This window comes from Periplaneta americana, chromosome 9 (genome assembly GCF_040183065.1).
Source record: "Periplaneta americana isolate PAMFEO1 chromosome 9, P.americana_PAMFEO1_priV1, whole genome shotgun sequence".
Classification (NCBI taxonomy): Eukaryota; Metazoa; Arthropoda; class Insecta; order Blattodea; family Blattidae; genus Periplaneta; species Periplaneta americana.
The window spans coordinates 79074977-79097722 of NC_091125.1; the positions used below are offsets into that span (position 1 = coordinate 79074977).

The 22746-nt window shown below is 29.9% G+C and overlaps 1 protein-coding gene across 2 annotated transcripts in view; it reads left to right on the plus strand.

Moving 5' to 3' along the window:
• LOC138706130 (synaptotagmin-7-like) overlaps positions 1 to 21388 on the plus strand; it is a 531126-nt gene extending 509738 nt beyond the window's left edge. For both annotated transcript variants that reach the window (XM_069835119.1, XM_069835118.1), the window contains one exon: positions 1424 to 21388. In XM_069835119.1, coding sequence (XP_069691220.1) covers positions 1424 to 1524 — 101 coding nt within the window. In that variant the 3' untranslated portion in view covers positions 1525 to 21388. The remainder of the gene's footprint in view (positions 1 to 1423) is intronic.
• The last annotated feature ends 1358 nt before the right edge of the window (positions 21389 to 22746 follow it).

Sequence of the window (22746 nt, forward strand, 5' to 3'; positions counted from 1 at the left end):
TTTAAGAATTTTAGTACATCAACTAGACTTCTAAACTAGACTTTTGTAGGTAGACCAAGTTATAGTTACTGATGGAAGGAATACAAGTCTCGCTATCATTGTATTGACACGCAACTGTCAGTATCTAGCGAATAGCAACCACCGGTACTCCAATCATTATGTGGACCTTGACATACCTGCAACCATGAACAGTTGCAAGAAGGATTTACCTGCTTATAAGAATAATGTAAGCATGGGACTATTAAACTAAATCATTTTCAAATGAAATTCTATTATTTTATCTTAATTTTTACAACAATAATTTCAAATAAAACTAAAAGAAATAACATACCGTTAGTGGAAGTAAAATAAATTATCAAATACTTAACAAAACTATATTAATGCGATGTACCGAAGTACATATGATATTTCCGTGCAGGAATTCTGCATTATCAGTGGAGTGGAGAAAAATTCTCCAATCCTTCATCATAATGATAATGCAGAATTCCTGCACTGAAATATCATATATACTTCGGTACATCGCATTAATATGATATGCGTATATAATCACTTAGTCATTTAAGGTAGCACTCATTCTGTCGGATCCCGGCCACTTAGTCACTCGTAATGAGTACACCTCTGTACATTAGTACAGCCATTGTGCCACGGTCACACATCTGTGATACAGTGCATGAGGGTTGGCCACTAAAGGGAAACTAAATGGTGCAGCTTAAACTGAGAGGATTCAATCCGGCATCGGAATTGGAATCTGGCGTGGCTTAGAGGATAGAGCATCAGTACGAAGAGCTGAAAACCCAGGTTCGAATCCCAGTGGCGGAGAGAATTTTTCTCCACTCCACCGATTCTTCATCACTTAACAAAATTAATTAAGGAATAAGTAATGTAAGTTATGGCACACTTTATAATTATGTGTTTAGTTAATTTCGAAATATTTCTTGAGGGGTCATAAGCCCTTTCTGCACTACCTGATATAAACCTTATATTACGAACTATGTGGTCAGCAGCAGAAGAACATGAGTGATTATAAACCAATACTAAAAACTAGCCAAAATTAATTTTCAGAGTGGATGCAAACCACAGAAAATGTAGAAACGTCATAAAAAAATAATAATATTAGCGTACTATGAGAAGTCTTCTGAGTTGAATTCCTAAATCGTATGTTACATTTCGAAGTGTGAGCTGACATTGTTCTATTTCGTTACCAGTAGTACGGTATTTTATTGTAGGCCTAAATAAATCATTAAAATTTGATATAGATCTATATGAAAATAAATATACCAGTATGTATAAATAAGAAGAAAACAAGCTTCTGGAGAAGGGAGATATTCTGGGCAGGAAATTACTCCTGCAAATGAAGGCTTTGTGCTCAACTAAAAAAATAATGTAATCTATTTTTCGATAATGTGTTATTTGGTTGCTACAGGAAAGAATGGCTCCGGTGCATCAGAAACGAAACACTGGCAAGACATGATCACCAAACCACGTCAGACAATAGTCCAGTGGCACAGGTTGAAACCAGAGTAGTGCCCCACCACAACATTCAAACAGAGTAATTTTCACAGTCACCGTATTTACTTGAATCTTGGGATGGGTTGATCACATTTCATCGCATAACCTATTTTATATCCATGTCAACTGAGAATATAGATTTGTAATTGTAAATATTTGTAATTAAATCATATACAATACTAACTGTTACCCTATACAAATAATGTTTACAACTCTGACAATTTCATTACAGAAAGTTACAGAAGAAAATTCATATCTTTGACTGTGAAAGAATGTTAAATGTAAACCACCTTTTATTATGTTTCACATATGTGAATATGATAAATATTTTATGTTTTTACGATTATGTGAAACATGCAAGTTTTATCACATATGGTGTCACGTCTAATGCAGCGGTTCGTACTTCAGGTAAAAGCAAATTTATTTTTTTATTGAATTATTGTGAATATTCTCTGATGAATCTTTTTGTTCGTTATTCTAATGAATATGTTACAAATTCATAGATATTCTATCGGTAATTATAATGTAACATTTTAAATACTTAACGAATCGCTGGACTAGAGACTAAAAAAGAAATGAAAAGTTGTTACACAATTACCTGTGTCCTATTGTTGGATTGACCTGTTCCACATGTAGGTACCCAGCATCCCACGTTTGAATAAATACGGTTAGATACAGGAGACTAGACTTGTGGGATGTTAATCTCGGCATCCACCAGTCTGTTGAGGTGCTCACCATAGCTGCATGACTGGTATCACAAAACGAATATTGGTGTGCCTAGAACATTCCGTACATTTCATTAAAAAAATGTGAAGCATATGAAATGTCAAATAATTTTTAGTAATATAGAATTTTTATTCATCTTTATTATCCGGTGATTTCAGAGTTTATGTAGTGCCAAAATGCATTTGTAAATTTGTGTGAAAATTGTACTGAATTTGAGTTGCGCTTCAGTGACATTTTAAAAGTAATTTAACAGTTCTTCTTAGGGTAAACACCGCACTTAAGTTATATTACATTGAGTAATGACAAAGAAAAGGGAACAGCCAGTAGTGCGAAGAACAAAGAAAGAAAGGTACTTACTGAACACAGCAAGAAAGTGTTGTTGTTATTATTATTATTATTATTATTATTATTATTATTATTATTATTATTATTATTATTATTATCATTATTATCATTATTGAAATAGAAGTAGCAGTAACTTACTTGCATTATTATCACATGACTGCAGCTACTGCTACACTACCATCACCTCTGCTTGATATGTATACCCAAAATTAAAACCCTTTACTTGTTCCCATTGAACTGAAGTTATTTGTTTTTAAAACAGGAATCCTGTTCACTATAACAGTAACCAGTTAAAGAAAGCATTTTCCACACACTTTAAAATTTAATTGGAATGTTTATTTCTTTGGAAATATGCAATGAATTTAATTATAGCCTGTATTAATATATTATAATCGACACTGTTCTTCATATTGGCGTTTAAACATGACAATATTGCAGCGCTGTTAGTTTCCATTACTATATACTATAAACTATTATTGCATTACGCCTGAAACATAACACTTCACTGACTTTACAAAAATAATGTTTTGGAGATTAGTTTGTGGGCCTACTAATCAATAAGAAGAATTATTATATCGAAATGAATATACCATTTATGTTTCTGAGTTACTGTTAAATAGATATAATTCAGATAAAATTTGAAGTTCTTTTACGGAAATAAAACTATAATTTGCTTACTGGTGCCCAGTGGTTTAGTTGGAGCAAAACTCACCAGAACCCTGTTTCGGAAAATAAACGTACAATGCATGTTAGAACATGTGGATGCCAAGTTGACACACATTACGAATCCATTTGGCGGTAGTTAAAAGATCATATAATATCCTGTATTAAATATTATTTTCCAATTAAATCACTGCTGGTGCCTTTCTTAAACTTAAATTATGTAGGTACTGGAAACCTAATATTCAGAAACTTCATTAGTGTTAAAAATTACGAAATAATTACCAGTATACTAAAAAAAAAAATTAAATATAATAACGTTTTTATTTCTCTGGATGTGCACTGCTGCAGTAAACAATATTTTTTGAATAGCTTTGCGCTATAAAAGTTTTACAGAAATTCCTTGTATAATGTCATTATCCAAAATTAGAAGAAATAAATTACATTTTATCTATACATGTCACAACCTTTACATAAATTTCTCTGATTAGTTCGTTTAATTATTTCGGACTTACACCTGTATCATAATATGTTCAGTAAATTATTATCCTCTATTTTATTATTGTTGTTCCTATTTTCTGGCGTACCAGTATGGTACCAGTACTCATACTTTGCTTGTATGTGTAAATTTTTATGAACAAAGTTCTTTTTCAATTTTACAGGCCTAATACGACTTTAAAAGCCATCGTAGTTCAATAAATTCTTAAGCATCCATTATTCTAACCTCTAAAATAATATAAGAAAAGTAACAAAAAAATCGTCTACTACAAGAAATACATACCTGTATAAGTACACACTTTAAATTAAAATTTTAAATGATACTAATGAAAGAGCTCCTCAAATTTTATTATGATTTATCAAAGGAATAATGCATTTATGCACTACTAAATACTAAGATAGTATGCCTTCAATTACATAAAAATTGAAGTTCAGTAAATAATTTTTAAAGTGATCCTAGTTAGATCTCATAAATGGAACCTACAACAGGATTCCAGCTTCTAGAAATTTTTTTTATTTTGTTAACTCTTTGGAGTTGGTACCGGTACACACACTTTTTTAGACATTTTGTAGAATGTTCTGTTTTCTGATATCCTAACAATTGTAATGTTTGAACACATGCATTATACGTGTAAAGAAATGGAGACTTTGTGCCAATCCCCTACCATGATGCTTGCTCACTTCGCTTGCCTGGTTGCAAGAGAAGTAATTGACAATAACAGCATAAATTGATATCTTGAAATAAATGCCAATAAACTTGTATTAGAAGCATAATCTCCCGCAGGATTCGGGAGTATTTGTTTAGGGCATTAAGAAACTAGTGAAATCATCTAAATGCACTCTGTCCACACTTTCAGACAGGACTGTCTTTATTACCGTACTATAGGAATATTAAAGTTCCATCAGTTTTCTAGCTGTTACGTACGAACCACCTTCTCTTTCATGTTCCTTTTGCTTTAAGTTTATATTTTATTCTTTCGTTATTCTGATCTGTTCTAACTTAATAGCCTGAGCAAAGAATTTTCCTGTTATAGTTGATATTAATCTTCTAGCTTGTTTCAGTATATCTCAGTTGTGAAAAAAAAAAATTAAATGAGACACAGTAAGAACCTTGTTTATCCGAGCAAAAGGAAGCAGAGCCGTTTTAGATAACTTTTTTTTATAATCCATGGTTAGTATTTTTGGTAGTGAAAGGAAGACTGTGCAGTATTAATACATGTAAGAGTGTAAAGCAAAATCATGCACTTTATATAATACACACGGAATAAGTTGTCACCTCTCATTCAGTCATAACTGGTTCCACACAAATTCTTGAGGTATGGGGTAGGTGAACAAAAAATAACTTTCACCTGAATGGACAAATATATATCCACGGATTGTTACTGAACACAAAAACAAGTGAACTGAGACTGTGGAGAGCAGATTTCACTACCTACTGCATTCCTTAAAGGGCATTCACCCTTATTTGTAGTCTTGATGTAGGGTAAGGACGACATGGAGCTCTCACATTGACATGGATTTCAGGAATATAAGACGAAGATTATATTTTAGACAATTTTTTTTAAGAAAAAAGTGCATGTTATGGCCCAAAAAAATGCGTGCTCCATTATTTCGGTAAGTGAGGTTCTACTGCAACTTGTAAAACAGATTAATAAAATCATAAAAAATTATCGTGATTACGGTATGTTCAATTGATCTCTATTTACATTCTAACTGCAATATGCATTTCCATTGAACAAGTATAAAAACATGACCTCAGGCAAGTTGTAAAACAGTTTTCTCTTCTGTAATAGATTTTGTGTGTCATTTGTGCGAAATACTGAAACAGGTTATTGTTATTTATCTTTTTGTAATAACTAGATCAGTGAAACAAATAATGAAAAATAAATTTCGAAATGAGGTTTAAGTCCTGAACTAAATTTTAAAAAATTTCTCTACTTTGCGGTAGTGCTTGAGCCTCCATTTTGAGATGTACTTTAATTGTAAGCTAACTATTGCTTAACGTACATTGTCAATATTCGAACAAGAAAGAAAATTATAAATGTACCGGTAGTTAAACATAATTTCCTGTTCTCCTATAAAAATTGTTAATAGTATAGTAATTACTGAATAAGCCAGTTAGCATTCCAGTTAAGGACCCTGAAATTTGATTATGATGTAACACACTAAATAGTGTATTAATTAATAGTTTGTTTTATTTCAATGTAATAAAGTCAGCCCTGACAACAATTCTGTTAAAAATTGATCGACATGATACAACTACTAAATTTTTACACAGTACGATACCTTGCTCTTACACAGATTGTCTAAAATTTAAATAATAATTAGCATTTCATAACTTTAAATTAAAATTCGTATAATAATAGCAGATGATTATTATAAATAATTTATTTCAAACTATTATTTATTATAGCCTATAATTTAACATGTGCATTAAAGGAGAAAATTCATTTTCTATTAATTAATTACTAATATTAATTAAGTTAGCACTGGAAGAATTCCTATTTTGTCATATTAGTAACAGGGATATGTTAATGTACCATACTTGAAGCGTATATCATTGAGTAAAATTTATCAGTTTGCCATTAACGAATTATTTATTATACTTTCTTAAGAATTACTCAGCCATTACTGAATGCGACAATAAGATGACTCTGGCAACAGCTGAGGAGATATTACTTAATTGCAATGTATGAGCTAAACAAAGTTACTAAAATAATTCAGGATGAAAAGATTCATTCCCAAAATAAAAGCTATGGAATTGTGTTGTAAGAATATACAAATGTTGACATGCAAGTCGAAAGTCACGCAAGTTTGTCAATTTAATTAGATAGTAATTTTCGTATCATTAGAAAGAAATAATATTGATGCAAAAATATAAAATGCAATAAAATCACAGCAATAACTGTGCTTACATTTGGAAAACACATAAGTTACTTGTTCATAGTTTCAAAAACGTTACTGATGTATGACAGCGAAATTTGGATTCCATAGGAAAAAAATGCGCAGAAACTATAAGCAGTACATGAGATTTGTAAGACTACAAGATTGAACTATAGAAGAATTAATGTATAAGAAAAAAAAAATAAGAATAGAAAGCAATGGAATGTACAACATTTGCAACACGATAGTCAGTAATATATATCCAAAACTAAAACTGGCATTTCAATACTGGTACTGACCCAGATGCTGAGAAGATTGGACGAGCTTATAGCCTACACCAGGGGTGGGAAACTCGTATTGTAAACAGAGCAGTCAACATGAGTATCTACGTACAACAGCAACTGTAGCGGGAGAAGCTAAGCTCTCTGACAGTGGCTGTTTCCCATCCCTGACAGATAGTGTGACCAACAATAACTCAAGCCTAATCCTCAATTTGCTAACAAACTTCTTAAATAATAAGTAGTATCGGTATGCAAAATGTTCGAAATTTGTATGAATTATGAAAAGAAAATAATAATAAGTACCGGTACTCTAAGAAACCAGAAAGCAAATTAAATAAATTGTTCTTCGTATAATAAAATTATTTTAGTCATTTCTCTGGCAATTCATTTATGATTGGAAAGTGTATTACAATTTCCACAGCTTTTACTGGCAACAAATAGGAATCAATCACACATTTCACGGGTGAACTTATTCTTGAAATAGAAACCAACATAAAGTCAATTTAGGTCCTTACATAAGAACTTCATTTTTTTTATCAAATTGCATGGTTTTGAAGTTATGAAACACTAAATGTATTAAACATATTTTAGACATTTTGTGGTTACAGAGCTGATCTTCACGAGATCCAGATTCTTGTTATTAAATTACAATTGTTACATACCGTATGTACCACAATACCACGTTACAACTCTGAAATCACTTAATTTAAAGATGTGGAAGGCTAGCAATGGAATTAGTATTATCATATGTGGAAAAAACAGCAAACCTGTGAATATATGGACTTTCTATTCTAGTTAGAAAAAAACCTGGAGTCAGTGTATTTGGAGGTTGTTTGTATTTGTATGCGCTTTAATCTGTATTTTTTTTATATAGTTCTTAGCTTCCCCAGATTCTTGCATGCAATCATTTTATTGGAATGGTGACTTCCAACAACTTTCATCCATCACTGAAATTTAGGGGGCCAATTATAAATTTTGTCACCAAAAATATGTAGCTAAACATTTTTTAGTTAATTGCAACAAGCAATTTGGAACGTGAAATCATTGTTGTTACTTTTTATTTTAGCTGTTTCATAATACAAATCTTACAAAAGCTCCTACAGTGAAAAAAGAAATCTTTCAAAATATTTTAACGAATTATATTTCATTTCATTTGCCAAGAATATGACAAAGACAATCAAAGCACAATATTTATTTGATTTGTTTATTCATTTGTATGTGTTTTGGAGGCATTTTCTGTAATTATTTATGCAATGATTTGCACTGACAGAGTTATTATACCCTATTTTAGCAGCCGTAAAATTATGAGGCGTTTATTATGTATGCGGTATGTGTGTGTGAATGTATGTAAGGACAGGACACTGTTATATCATTTGATGCAACGCACATAACGTATTGTGCTGCGTAATATATAGTCAACTTGTCACTAGAGTTGGATTCAGGATGTGACATTTCGATTGTGTATGTGTCCTCTTGAGGCATAGATTAAAGTTCAGATCTAGAATGTGGGAAGCCGAAGTATTCCTATAACAAAATTGTATTTGCATCATGAGAATATGTTCCAAGATTGTATACTTGTTCTGGTAATATTGTACACTTCTTGAAGTATTAAGAATTGCAATCATACATAATATTTGTAAGTTTTTTTATTTAATTCAGCACTGTAACACCTGCGTCTATTAATACGAAGTGTTTTTATCATTCTCTGACCATTATATGTTATGTACCAGTATCATAATTATTATAATATTAGGTGACAGTTTATCAGTACCTATATTATTATGAATATCAAAATAATGAATTTAAATTTAGTAACAAAATTATGAATAGGCTATAAGCATTATTACCAGTACTTGTAGGATAATGAAAAAGTGGTCAGAAATGTAATAAAAACACTCCATCTGTATTCCAAACATTTTAACTTTCTTATGTGAAAATGAATTGTCTCGTGCAAGCACTTTGAATCACTACTACAAAAATATATACAAATTACTGTATATGTGTGTATGCTTGCTTAGTTTTGTAACAAGTAAGATTTCAAAGTGAAAATGATACGTTTTATATGTATCAGGTGAAAAATTGTATTTTATACATTTATTTCTTACAGAATGAACTGAAATTCCACTAAAATTCTAAGAAAAATTTAATAAACGCATTTATTTGAAATTGACCTTGTGGATTAATCTTGATAAACTTTCTGTAAATGTTAATGGGGAAACTGTTAATTAACGATTAATTCTTTGCACTACTGAAGTATTGTTGTACCTAGTGTAATGTACTCATAAAAGAATTGTTAAGTACTTGATCGTTTTTAAAATTGTAGTTTATAAAAATTCTTCTGATATTAACATTTTTCTTCTACTTAGGTCTTTTGTGTATGAAATTACCGGTACTGGTATTTATTAATACTGAAGTAGTTCCTCAGATTCTAAATAGAATCTAACTACCTCTTAAAGACATAATTAATTTGTTCTCCCTCTTGTATTAAAATATTAACTGTAGCTTTAACTATGTAAATTTATCGTTATTTATCTACGTTAAATTTGTGATCAGTGATATTTCCATCTCGTTATTTTGGGAACCAGAATTTAAGTTTTGTAGTGTAGTTCGTTAAATACATATGGTACGTATGACAGAGGAAAAAACACTTCCATGCAGATCGAAGAGTACAAGTTATTACATAAATTCACTGAGATATTCTATTGAAGGCCTACTATATATCGCAATTGTTCATTTAAAACCTCGAACATTATTATTAGATAAGTTCCAATACAAATTCTAAAATCGTTCTGTATAAGTTATCAAAATGTTAATTTAAATAAAGTTGATTCTGGCTTAAATATTGTGCTAAGGAACATTGATAGCAACAGAAAGGTAATAATGGGAAGTCATATTTTCTTACACCACCTTGTGATCTGAAGTTTCTGAAATTGAGAACATTCTTTATTATTCTTTGTTATATTTGTAAGATAAGTGCTGGTTGTAGAAATATATTACCAAAAGAAATATCATAATATATTCAGAATTTTAGTCATTTAAATACTGTGCTGCTAATGGAAATTTGTTTTTATTTTCGATAATATATAATGACATTTTATAAGTACTTAATTGCTGTAAATTGGTACCGGTTATGATGAAACTAAGAATAATCCAAATTGAGTGTATTGCTGCTAAAAATAAGAACCTTGCTGTCAATGTTATAACGTTGACTTCCCTAATAATTTTGTTATAGAACATTGTGGAATGATATTTTGCATTGCTGTACCTACAGAATGCAGGTTGTACATGCTTTTGTATGAATAGGAATGTGTGATCTCCTAACTATGCTATAGATGACAGTGTGATTTTCAAGACTGGAACAATTTCTGTAGAATCAGAGACCTGTCAGACTGTGCCTGAATCCAATTCTGGTCCATAGATCAGTGTTTACGAGCAATTTCTCATAAAGCACATGTTTTTTTGTTTTCTTGTTACATGTTGACATGTAATTATTTATTTGATTAATGTTAACAAGTTATTCCTTTTAGAGGTAACGGAATGGATTTGAAATGTATCATGTGTGTTTAAATGTTATTACATAAGTTTGTCCATGTGCAAGGCATATTAATATAAATAAACAAATATATATTTGCTTAAAACCAATGCGGATTGAAAAATATGGGGGTTCCAGAAAGATTTAAAAGAATAAAATAAGGTAAGGATAATAACAGCGGTTATAATATTATAATTGTAGTGTTATAAATAATTAATACCAGTAATAAAAATGAAAATAAATAATCCAGTACAGTATTTAAATAAAGGTATAAAAAGTGACTTTTCTTTCATAAACTATATCAGTGCATGGACAAACTTCTATACGATGCAAACTCCATAACATGAACAATGGAACTTGAATTGTTAAAATATACGGGGGAGTCGTATGTTCATTTTATTATAATTTAGATTTTATTGACAAACCAAAGAAACCAGAATCGTAGTGCCTATTGTTAAATGTCAGTGTGTTATTATATTTAAATGAAACTGTAATGTGATCAGTCTCAACCAATATATGACAGACTTCAACAGAACGTAGGGTATTTATCAGTTGTGTAAGTAGCAGTAACAAGTCCCAGATATGATGCTATTTTATTCTCACTTTAATTCAAAGGTCTTCGCGTACACAATAAATTATTAAGTTTTGAAGACTTAAGTTTCATTGATATAATTGCTTCAGAGTCATGTAGTATGTAATCAAATCTTGTACAATGACTAGATTTGTTTCAGTTTCAAATATCATAATTTGATTCATAAAGAAGAAAAATTAATAAGTTTAAAGCTGAAATGAGAAATTTTAATATATCCTTACACTTCCAGGATAGATGTAGTGCTTCCTAACATTACTTTCCGTCTGTGTAGAATTGTAGGTCACCCCCTGCTGTTAACACTTCTTGGATTTTCAAAATGTTTTCTCTTTTTGAGAACCTGTTCTATTTGTATTTGTGTGTTTTAGTATAATTAAGGAACATTTGAGCGAGAGAAAGAGAAAATTCGCCTACTTCCACTAATCAGTATAAAAATACGTGGGTATTAAGTTAGGGATTAATAAAAAAAAAGTACTGGTAGTTCATATTTATTAATATTAGATCACATTTCAAAACATGGAACAATTTCTTACTGCCCATAGAATAAAAATACTTTAATGGTTCATTCTCTCTTGGTTATTACAAATTATTTTCATTGTGTGCCCCTGAATTTTTTAACGCAGTTCTCTGTAAGTTTTTTATGAGTCGATCTAACAATAAAAACTTCAAAACTGCTATGCTATACAAAAGTAAAAATGGTGAATTTTAAGTTTAATAAGAAAAATGTTTTTTTTTTTTTTTTCAAAAAAAGTTTCGGTATATTGAATTTCATTTCCGATTTCTAATTATATTTATTTTTTTAAGATCTCTAGAACAACACTTTACACGTAGTTATATAGGCTTACTTGGTTATAATATAATTAATTTTATAAAGTTTATAATTTACATTTTATCATCATGACTAGAGAAAGTATTTCTCGCGATAAAGTCAATTATGTAGAGATTTAAGAACCTACCTTTCATTACTTCACATTTAATATATAAACTACGTCTTTTATTAAAATCTTAAAGAAAAATTATATTTCTAGTGTGTCCATGACTTTGAGAACTCTCTTTCAAACACAATATTTTACTTAAAATTCTGAATAATTAAACTTTAATTAATCTGTCTGAATTAATTGAAGAGTAGGAAGTTGAAACTGTAATCGCATACCAAGCTTAATAGCGCAGAAATTATTCTAGAGATAACAGGATGGGCATTGGATCCCACACTTTCTTTCCTAATATTTTCTGACATAAGTTAATTTTATTATTATTATTCTCGCCCACGTATTATGAAATCATAAATTTCAGTAAGGCGGGAACTGTTCTTTTTCAGTACCATAATAGATTTCAATTCAAAAGTAGTATGTTCCCAGTGTTTCTATAATTTGGATCTCTTGATTGTTATAGTACCTAGCATTGTAATTAAAGGTACTAGGAATTTATACCACAACATGAGGATATTAGGTTAGTTGTGCTTAGACTATCGTTACGTCATGATTGACGTGAAGCCTGAAGTATGGCCAGATTACAACCGAAATGTGTTTTGTATCACAGCAATTGAATGGGGACACGTTTCTCGTGCGTACAACCAATACTCTATGCATGCCTAACCTTTAGTCTCTATGGGTAAATTTCTATCTTTAATTATGATATACTGACTAAAATGCATTAAATGAATAAATGTGTTCTCCTTTACTATATATTTTTTTTGCATATGGAATTTTTCCGATGAGGACATAAAATGTTTATGGTTGCCTTGAAAAAACCATATTCCTTAACGGTATATGTTTTCAAAGAGTATTACTATGATTCTTAAAATCCTAATAATAATATAAAAGATAAACTTATATGAATCACTCTTCTCCTATTGTAGGAAGTATCGTTACCAGAAAGTCGAGATCTAATTCTTCATATTAAAAAAAATATTAGTATTTCTGAAGAAATGACACACTTAAGATCGTTTAATTTCTTAGTAAAGTTTATAATTTGTGTGCAATGTATAAATTTGTGATTGATATTGATTATTGCTGTAGAATTAAATTACAAATAACCTTATAAGATTTGGAAATAAATAAATAAAGTATTCATGATCAGATAAAGCAATGATCACAGTTTCATGGTTAAAAGAGAAATTTATGATGAAGAGCTGCATGTGTGATAATAAGTGGGCTCTAATTAAGGAAGTGATTGAGGAAAGAGGAATTATGGCATGTTTTAAAATAAAATAAAAATTAATAGTTACCAGTAAGTGTAAGTAAAAATTTAATGTAGGAAAATTTCAAAAATAGAAAGAAATACGTAATCGTGAAGTTGTTATCCATTTGAATAAATTTTAAAATTGAGTAAAGTACGAAAGGGAAGTTCTGACGCGACTTTATTTTGTGACATAATTGATTTCTTATTATTGTTTGTATTAAAAAATTTTAAAAATAATTGCTGCCATTATTATTATGTTATTCACTTTAATGCATGTAATACAGAGTTATATTAGTAATGGAATTTAATCAATTAAAAATAAGAGCAATTTTATACATTGCACATTACATTCTTGTAACATTTTAAATTGAAAATAACAATAAAATTATTATAAATATATAATAATTATTTTCTGTGTTCTATCAAACTACTTGCAATACCAGAAAATACATTTAATATCTACCTGTATAGAATTCCCCATTTCAAGAAACCAAGAAATTTTGTATTTTGGAATGTTAGGCAAGAAATAACCATTTTGTAGAAGTGACACATTGAACTCAATTGTAGGACATTATACGTATAATAATTCTGAGTTATAATTTAAAATAGCTTATTAGTTAGAAAATGTCACATTACTTTAAAATCATGCATATTTAATGTCATTAACACAATTACTGAACAAATAGATGCTAATTAGTTAAAACTTGGATTTTATTTTCCATTGCGAACAATTTAACTCTTAACTTCAAAAATGAATAAATTTAAATAAACTATTAGAAATACCTTCCATTTAACATAAGTATCACACAGGTATTAATATTTTGTATATTGTCTGTGGTGACACTTATGACCACAAAACAACAATCTTGTGGCACCTGTAGCATTAAACTAATTTATATAATAATTTAGTTTTAAATTAGTTTTCTGACGTTGCCTTGACCTCTTAAGGTATTTTCTGTGCCATAATCTAACAAAATTCGAAACATTTTATTACATACCAGTACATTCTTGTTATTTACTCATGTAATTACACTGATATTTTCTTATTATTCTCTTTAAAATATTAAGAGAGAAGACACTGCGATAACAATTTCATAGTTGTACAATTATGTTCAGTAACTACATAAAATACAGCATGCACTCTTTTCATTATATGTTTGTTATTGCTTTATGTTGATCGGTTATGCGAACGTGGTTTGTGGTGTTTTTCATCAGTGTTGCATAATTAATCCTGCGAGTGTAGATAAATTAAATTAAAAACAAAATATTAACAAGTATAAAAAATAAATAAATTTGTATGGCCATCTTACTGTTTTGTTTTTATATATAAAATTCGTTAAGATTATGAGAATACATGTTTTACAAAGATATAAAAAAATTGTTACCATTTCATTAACTTTCATACATTTTGTGTGTGCACGCGTGTATTACTTATCCTTGGTTTCTAATTTAAACCATATCTATGAAAACATTTTCGTTAATTATTCTGATAACACATGATGGTCTGTTCCCAAGATCCAATTTTAAGTACGTACAGTATTTGATGCAGTTCAGTACTGTATGTTTTGTGGTGCTGGTTTCTTCAGTGTTGCTCTTCAAACATTTTGGAGTTTTAATTTCACCACTAATCATATTAAAGGTTCTGAGTTATAGTAATTGAATATCCACAGTATTTCTGTCTCATTGCTAGCTGTGTTGTGATCATTTCCAATTCTCGGTTCATTTGGATTTGAGTTTTGAACAGTTTTCTGTATAGCTACGTTAATTCATGGTTATGTGTCTATGTAATGTAATAATGTCTGTATCTTAACTTCATGTAGTGCATGATTTGTAAGCATTTTTATGAGAGTGCTCTTGAAATCGGTCTCTCATTTTTCTGAAATGAACATTAATTTTACTACTGAAGCAAGTCACCAAGATGTATCAGCGTGAGGTCATGATAGTGCAGGCCTAATAATTACTGCCTTCACACAGTATTATCGGTTAAGAATGGAAAGTACTGTAGTACTTGCTACGTATAGCACTAACGTGTTCTGTTTCACGCATGCCTCTCATCCACTGTTTTTGTCCATTACATATCCTCATTGTTTCAGATGCAAAATTTCTTAGACTTACGTATGTCAAATTGCGTTAATTTATCAAATAGGCCTATGCCAATAGTAAAATTATTAAAAGGTTTGAGTCTTTGCTTCAGTATTTGTAATGGCTGTTGATATTACATTTGTGTTATACGACAGGAAGTATTTGCTCAAACATACGAGACTAAAAAGGCACAAATTTAAATAATGTGGTAATGACTCATTGGATTGCTGTACGAACAGATTTAAATATGTAGTCAGTACCTATATTAATTAGAAGCAAGGTAAATGAACAAACCGTTTTTGTGGATAACTCAACTGTTAATATGATTACGAAATATATTTTGAAAGGAATGTAAGTCTGTCTTTGATATTGCATTATTTAAAATTTCATTGTCTCTCTATAAACTGCTGTATTGTTAATAATCCCTTTAAACTAAAAACTCTATTAGTTTTTTTTTTAATTCGTTAGAGATACCATTATTACATTTCAATTTAAGAAATGAGGTTTGTGTAGTGTCATATCTGGGCTTGTGGACATATTCCAATTACAATAGACTTTCAGACTTTAGAATTGTATACACTAATTACAGAGGAGTAAATTTTTAGATTTCAGTATACAAAAGGAATGAAAATTATTGCATGAAGGCTATTCCAGGTGAAAGTCAGTTATACCTGGCACTTGTTGAATTCCTAGCAAAACAAAAAAATAATGTTATTGAGAGTAGAGTAGCCATACCAAGTGTTACAGCTTGCTGCTAGCTTTTCTAGACTGAGACGAAAATCACAAAAGTTTCATCAGCAAACATTTTGCAGCATGTGTGAGTTTGTCAGATTCCCTAGGACTCTTCCCCTTTGTATTTGACAGCAAGAGCATTTGTATCTGAAGAGACGTCCAATAGTATGATTGCAAATGTAAATGTCATAGCCAATAACAATTTTATTTTTAGTTTAATAATTTTCCGCCATAATTACTCATTTTTATGAAATGGACTATTCTCATGATTGGAATTTTAATTAATTTATTCAATTCTGTGTAACATTTGGAACAAAAACTCACCTGGCAAATATGATATAAAGTTATTTATTTGTAACATTATAATTACCTACCTACTTAAATTGATATACTGGTGATACAGATAAATCAACTATAAAAATAAACTTTCATTTCTTCAATAATGTATACTTGTCCAAAAAGAAAAAGAAATATATTTTTATGGCTTATATGTTTCATATTATGAAAAGTAAATTTCTGTGGTAGAAAAAATTAAAGTACGTCTAATAAAACGTTTAATTTTCTGAAATTGATTCCAATCCTTCTCTTTAAAGTTTCAAATGTTCATCTCAGATCTTAAATTTGTTTAAGAAATTACGTTCATTCTTATACAACGTTTATAATTTTTTCTTACAAGGACTAACAAGTTAAAATAAATGAAATTATTATATTCATGAAATCCTTATTTCTTCGCCCTACAGTTTTGTGTGTTTCTAAACGATCAAGTTAATATATTTAAACTGTGAAAACATCATTGATCTTTGTTAAATGTTTATTTTGGACTTAAATTGATCATTTCTCAAATAACAAACTGAAAATAAAAAAAAATATATATTAATAAACGATAATCTATAAAATAACACATTAATAAATATGTACGATCCTTCATCTGCAATTTCCCATTTAATAAGTTGAGAGTTTGCATAACGGGCCTAACTTCCTTATTTTAATTTTGTTTAATTATTCCAATTCTGATTTGTATAATGATTAGTAGATAAAGATTCTTGATTGACATTTAAGTTACATTTATTGTAAATTATATTTCAAGATCACATATGTGATGAACATGTGACATATTTCCTTTACAATCCTTTCAAGTTTATGTTAATTGCAATGAGTTGAAGATTGAAGGAGCATGCAATATTCTAATATGTAAACGAATTGCTGAAACATGCATTAATGTCAAATGCCAGAGATTGATTGCAGTGTAGTTTGAATATCTACTTTCATTTGATGTCCTTCTTATAAAAAACTACCTACAGCAAGGACGGTGAACCTTTCTCTTTGTGCAAAATTATTACTATTAGGCTAATAAGCAGTAAAGTGGAATATAAAATTCAATGCGATATTTACAGTGTTTCATTTGATACCATTATTTTCATACCTGTTCATTGCAATATTTGCAGAGAATTACATGACTTTTCTTTCTTTCTTGTATATGAGAATAGTTTACCATAACAATGGGAACGTTAATTAATATTAGCCTATACTTTTCAGTAGCTCAGTAGCTGTAAGGAATCAATTCTTAAACCTGAAAAAAAGAAAAGCCTATTTTATAAAACATGAGCTTTATTTTCACCATGTTGCTTTTTACAATAGTAACAAAATTTATTTTAGTGTCCATCTCAACACTCAGCATGGTTCACCATCCCTGTTGTAGAAAATATTGCATGACAAAGGTTAACTGTTGTTTGTATGTACAACATCTAAAATATCACTGTTTTTTTGTTTATATATTGATTAAAGAGGTTTCGATGTTTCTTAATTTGAATGTCCAGGCTAGAATTTTCTAGTCCAGTGTTTTCCAATTTCAAATGCATGTTTATCGAGTTCTGCGTGTAAGAATTTTTTGTCTTCCTTTCCACAACATTGCAACACACAAACATTGCTTTGAACTTCATGACAAAAAAATGCAGTTCAAATTGTAAATTTATATTTCGTATCCTTCAAAATTTTAAATAGCTCTATTAAATACTCTTCTTCTAGCGCCATTGAACTATTCCTTTCACGATTTTCATCATAAATGTTATTTTTTCAACTTTCTTCCTAATGATGATAATAGCAGCTACGATTGTGTGTGTTGTATTTCTTTTAAGTAAAATTATATACATTAAATTAATCTGTTCTTATGTTTTATAATTTGATTTGTCTAGTCGCCCTCAGTAATCTAGCAATTACCATATTTATCATTAAATCTGAGGATTATGACATTCTAGTTTGACTTTCTTTGGAAAGAAAGTAAACTCAACAAACCCGTCTAGTAGCTTCACAGCGTGTAAAAGAACTCCGTACCTGATACAGATGCTCTAATTAAAATTTCCGCCCTACTTGTTCTCTCTACTAAGTTGCGGACAAATGTCTCTGCAGACAAATCTCTTGGTTGATTCCAAAAATGTCACTATAGGAATCTTTAGTGGGACTACAGAGATGTCTTAGAGGATAAAACAAAAAACAAAGAGAGAATATAGGGTTGACATAATAAGTTAATAGACTGCAGTACCGGTATATTCAAAGTGGGGCAACTTTCAGATCTTAGATGCAAAAAAATAATAACCAAAATATTGTAGTTTTACAGTTTTCATTTTTTAGATTCTTGTTTTAAATTTCATATTATAAAAAAATATAACAAGCACACTAAATTCGTTTTAAAATGTATTTGGAATTTACCATTGCCTCATAATTCTATATATTGATCGTGTTTAGGTAAAAGGGCTTATCCCACAGAAGAAACCTTATTCAGAAACAGCTATAGGCCTAATTAAATTTTAACACAATATTATCAGTTACTTTATAATGTAGAAATGTAAACATAATTGTCAAAAAATATATCTTCACGTTTTGTAATTAAATGTTAACTAATTACACTAATTATAACAAAAAAAGTTACACTAAAATGAGAGTTGAGCTCTTTTACCTAAACACCATCGACATATTTTCAGAAATAAGAGATTGGAAAACACTTGCCTAGTGAGATTTTATAATTTCAGTTTCATTCTTTTATGTAATATCAATATAAGGAGAAAATTTTATTTAGTTGTATTAATTTTACTTCCAGTACAATGTGATAAGTTTTCCAAAGTGTGTCATCTATTAGGTAAACCAAAATATCGGTGTTTGATGAGGACAGTTTGATTAGGACAATATTCTTTGACACAATAGACTGTGGGATAGTGCCTGACAAAGATACAGGGGAAGGGCTCCTCGAAGGTACGACTTTAGGGGATTACCAATTGATTAGGTCTTGTTAATACCATCTTGTTATACTCCTTACAAGATGGTCACATATATTCTGAAGCAGTTTCCTTATGTTGTTTCAGATCAGATTAACAAACCATGTTTTGTAATTGCGTATTCTAATAGATCACTGATGAATTTTACTGAACTCGAGGGTATAGAATTACTGTGAAAGACATTGTTTCTTCTTTTATATTCTCATTATGCAGAATAAGTACAGAGATTTGAATAAAAAAAATCTGGGTCTTCAGAATTCTTAAAATTGACAAGATATTCTATATATTCCACGTACCGGTACTTCTGTAAGCTCTTCTCAAAATTATTGGAAGAACTTTACTCATATTTAACATATGGTATATGATCTAAAATAGCTCGAAAATATTCTTGTAAATTTTCAAAGTACCGTAATTTTGCTTATTATAACATTTTTTTTTTTATTATTCTTCCTTATTTAAAAAATATTCTTGAATGCTATTTTATAGATTAAGAAAAATAGATCTTCAAAGAAGTTATGACCTGGACACTTCTGTTTAACTCAGTTCACACAATTTAACATAAAGATTTTGTGTTGCAGAGTAAATAAAAATTACCAGCTAATTGTTTCTCAATCCACCAGACTCCCTGAATTCTATGGGCCAGTGTCTGTAGTGAGACCATAATTTGAGTCTCTGATAGACAAAACAGAAAATAAAGTAGAAGAAATGGGAAATTAATTCAAAGACTGCCTCATTTAAAGATTTAAGAAGGAGATCACTGCTATAAATTATTTAGAACGCAGATTTCACCATTTGAAGATAAAGCAACTAAAACATTTTGAGACATGTCATCATTGATGGAGTAGATATATGTTTACCATTAGGTTCAAGATTTGTGACCACTAAAAATCCTGAGCTTAGCTTTTTACGAAAGAGGAACGAAGTCAAAAGATCCTTATCATTGATTTACTGCATACAGTAGAACTTTGACTATGAATGGGAAGATTTCGGAAAAAATTCACATTTCCTTTCCGCCATAAAAATTCAACTTTTCTGATCATCATTAGCTCCTATCATTGTGGGTCATGAATTTCTCCTCCTACATGTCGTCACAATAGAAATGGAATTTTTATACTGTCAGAATCCAAGAAGCTATTGTACTCATATCTGGAAATGTTAGCAATCAATCATAAACTAGTATTTTAATTTTTTAGAACCGTATTCTAAATCTTGATGAAAACTTGATCTAAGTTACTATAATAAAACAAATGTCTTTTATATACGCTGGTTGAAAAAAGATACCGGTAGTAAGAAATTCTTGTATTAAAATTGTAATGTCTTAATATTTATTATGCTAATGAGTATTCTTGTTCAACTTTATAACTACTGGTACGGTATCTTCTATTCTACATTTGTATCAGATTTATCCTTAGATTTTAAAATAATTTGAAATAACTTGTTTATTATTATTAAATTATACCGGTAAAAATAAAGCTACTTATATCTACAGGATGTAACAATTTTAAACACTTCACAAAATATTTTGAGATTTCACATTAGAGTTCTGTATTACAAAACATGGTTAAAATACTTAGAATTAGCAAACCAACATTAGTAAATTGTTACCCTATCATCCATCATACATATTATATGAGCTCATATCGGATGGGCAATGAAATACTCAAGCAATTGTGGGCTTAGTAAAATGACTGGATAATAATGGAAGTATTCTCTTGTTGTTAATATTGGGGATGAGTCATAAATTTCATTACAAGAGCTTGTATAAGATAATATCCTTCCCATAACTGTCAGCAACTCATGTTGTATGTGTGTATATACAGTTCCATGTAGATTTCATATGTGACAATGTTCTTTATAGTGAGACGACTAATTATATGATAAACACTATTTATGTGTACAAAACAAGATGACACCTGAATGTATATTTATACTCATGGTATATATATTTTAAATGTATAACAATTTTAGTATTATTAATAATGGAAGAGAAATACCTAACCTCAGAAGAGGAAAACATTTTAGACATAGAAAAATTGTATTTATAGGTGAAGGAAGATATGTATTTTTGGGAAAGTCCAAACAAAATGCTTTGTCATTGTGATTTTGTGTATACTGTATTTAGGTCCCATCTGTTACTTGAATAAGACATGTGAGGTTGACTAAAAGTCATGATGCTGATAATAAAGACAGACAGATACACACAATGTATACCTATATATAGCACACACACACTTATATACATAACCATACCATAGGTATAGGATTTTGCACAACGCAATTTCTATATTTTGCAAATCAAGAAATACACCGTGGTCCTAATTCCCAATATTGCAGAACTAATTACAGATTGGCAAAATAAACATTAAATCTATATGTCATTAAACGCAACTAGTAACTCCCAAAATATACAGCTTACAGAGTTTTTTTTTCTCACATGAATTCACAGACTTTGGAGAAATTTCATGAATATAATTAATAGATAGGGTCATTTTTATCCAGTAAATCGACTTATAATGTCTAAAAATGAGTGGCTCATATAGTTTGCATCTTTTCAGCTCTATAAGATTAAAAACAAACACTTATATCTCAAAAGAATGGAATGAAAATACATTATATGAATTAACTGCATTGCAAAAGTTACATACGGCAGAGAACTAGTTTAATTTTTCTGATATTTTGACACTGAAATTAAAAATTAATAAAATTGCAAAACTGACAGACTTTAAATAATCTGATTTTAAAAACATAAACAGTCCTTTCGTATAAACAGTAAGTAGCTTGTTCAATAAGTAATGTACCACTTTTTTTCATTCAAGATTTGTTCTATTATAACTGCAAATATACCACGTTATTCCCCAATTCATTGGCTACAAATACCTATTTTTGCACATATAAATACCAATTTTTTTCAACACAGTCTCCATTCAAATCTATGGCCTTATGCCACCTAGATGGTAGAACCTGTATGTCTCTGCAGTACTACTTTGCTGATCTTCCTCTCAGCCACGTCTTTACTTCGGCTACGACTTCCTCACCATTATCATATCACTTTCTGCGGATTGTATCTTTCAGACGACCAAAGAGATGTAAGTCATATGGTGCAAGATCCGGGCTGTAGGACGAATGCAGAAGAACAGTTCCATCCAAGTTTTGAAATCTCTGATTTGTGTACAAGCTTGTGAGTGGCCTCGCATTGTAAAGTTGAAGATTTCTTTTGACATCTTCATGGAAACAAATACGCATAAATAGTCTCTTCAGCTTCTTTAGAGTCATCACGTGAACTTTAGAGTTTATTGTTTCACCAGCATGCAATGTGTCAATCAGAATTACCCCTTCAGAATCCCAGAAGACTGATGCTATGATCAGGCCTTATCTCTATAGACATTTTTATGCACCTGTGAATGTTTGCAATGGTCTTCTCATCCGCAAAAAGAAATTCAATCACAGTACTGTTTTGCA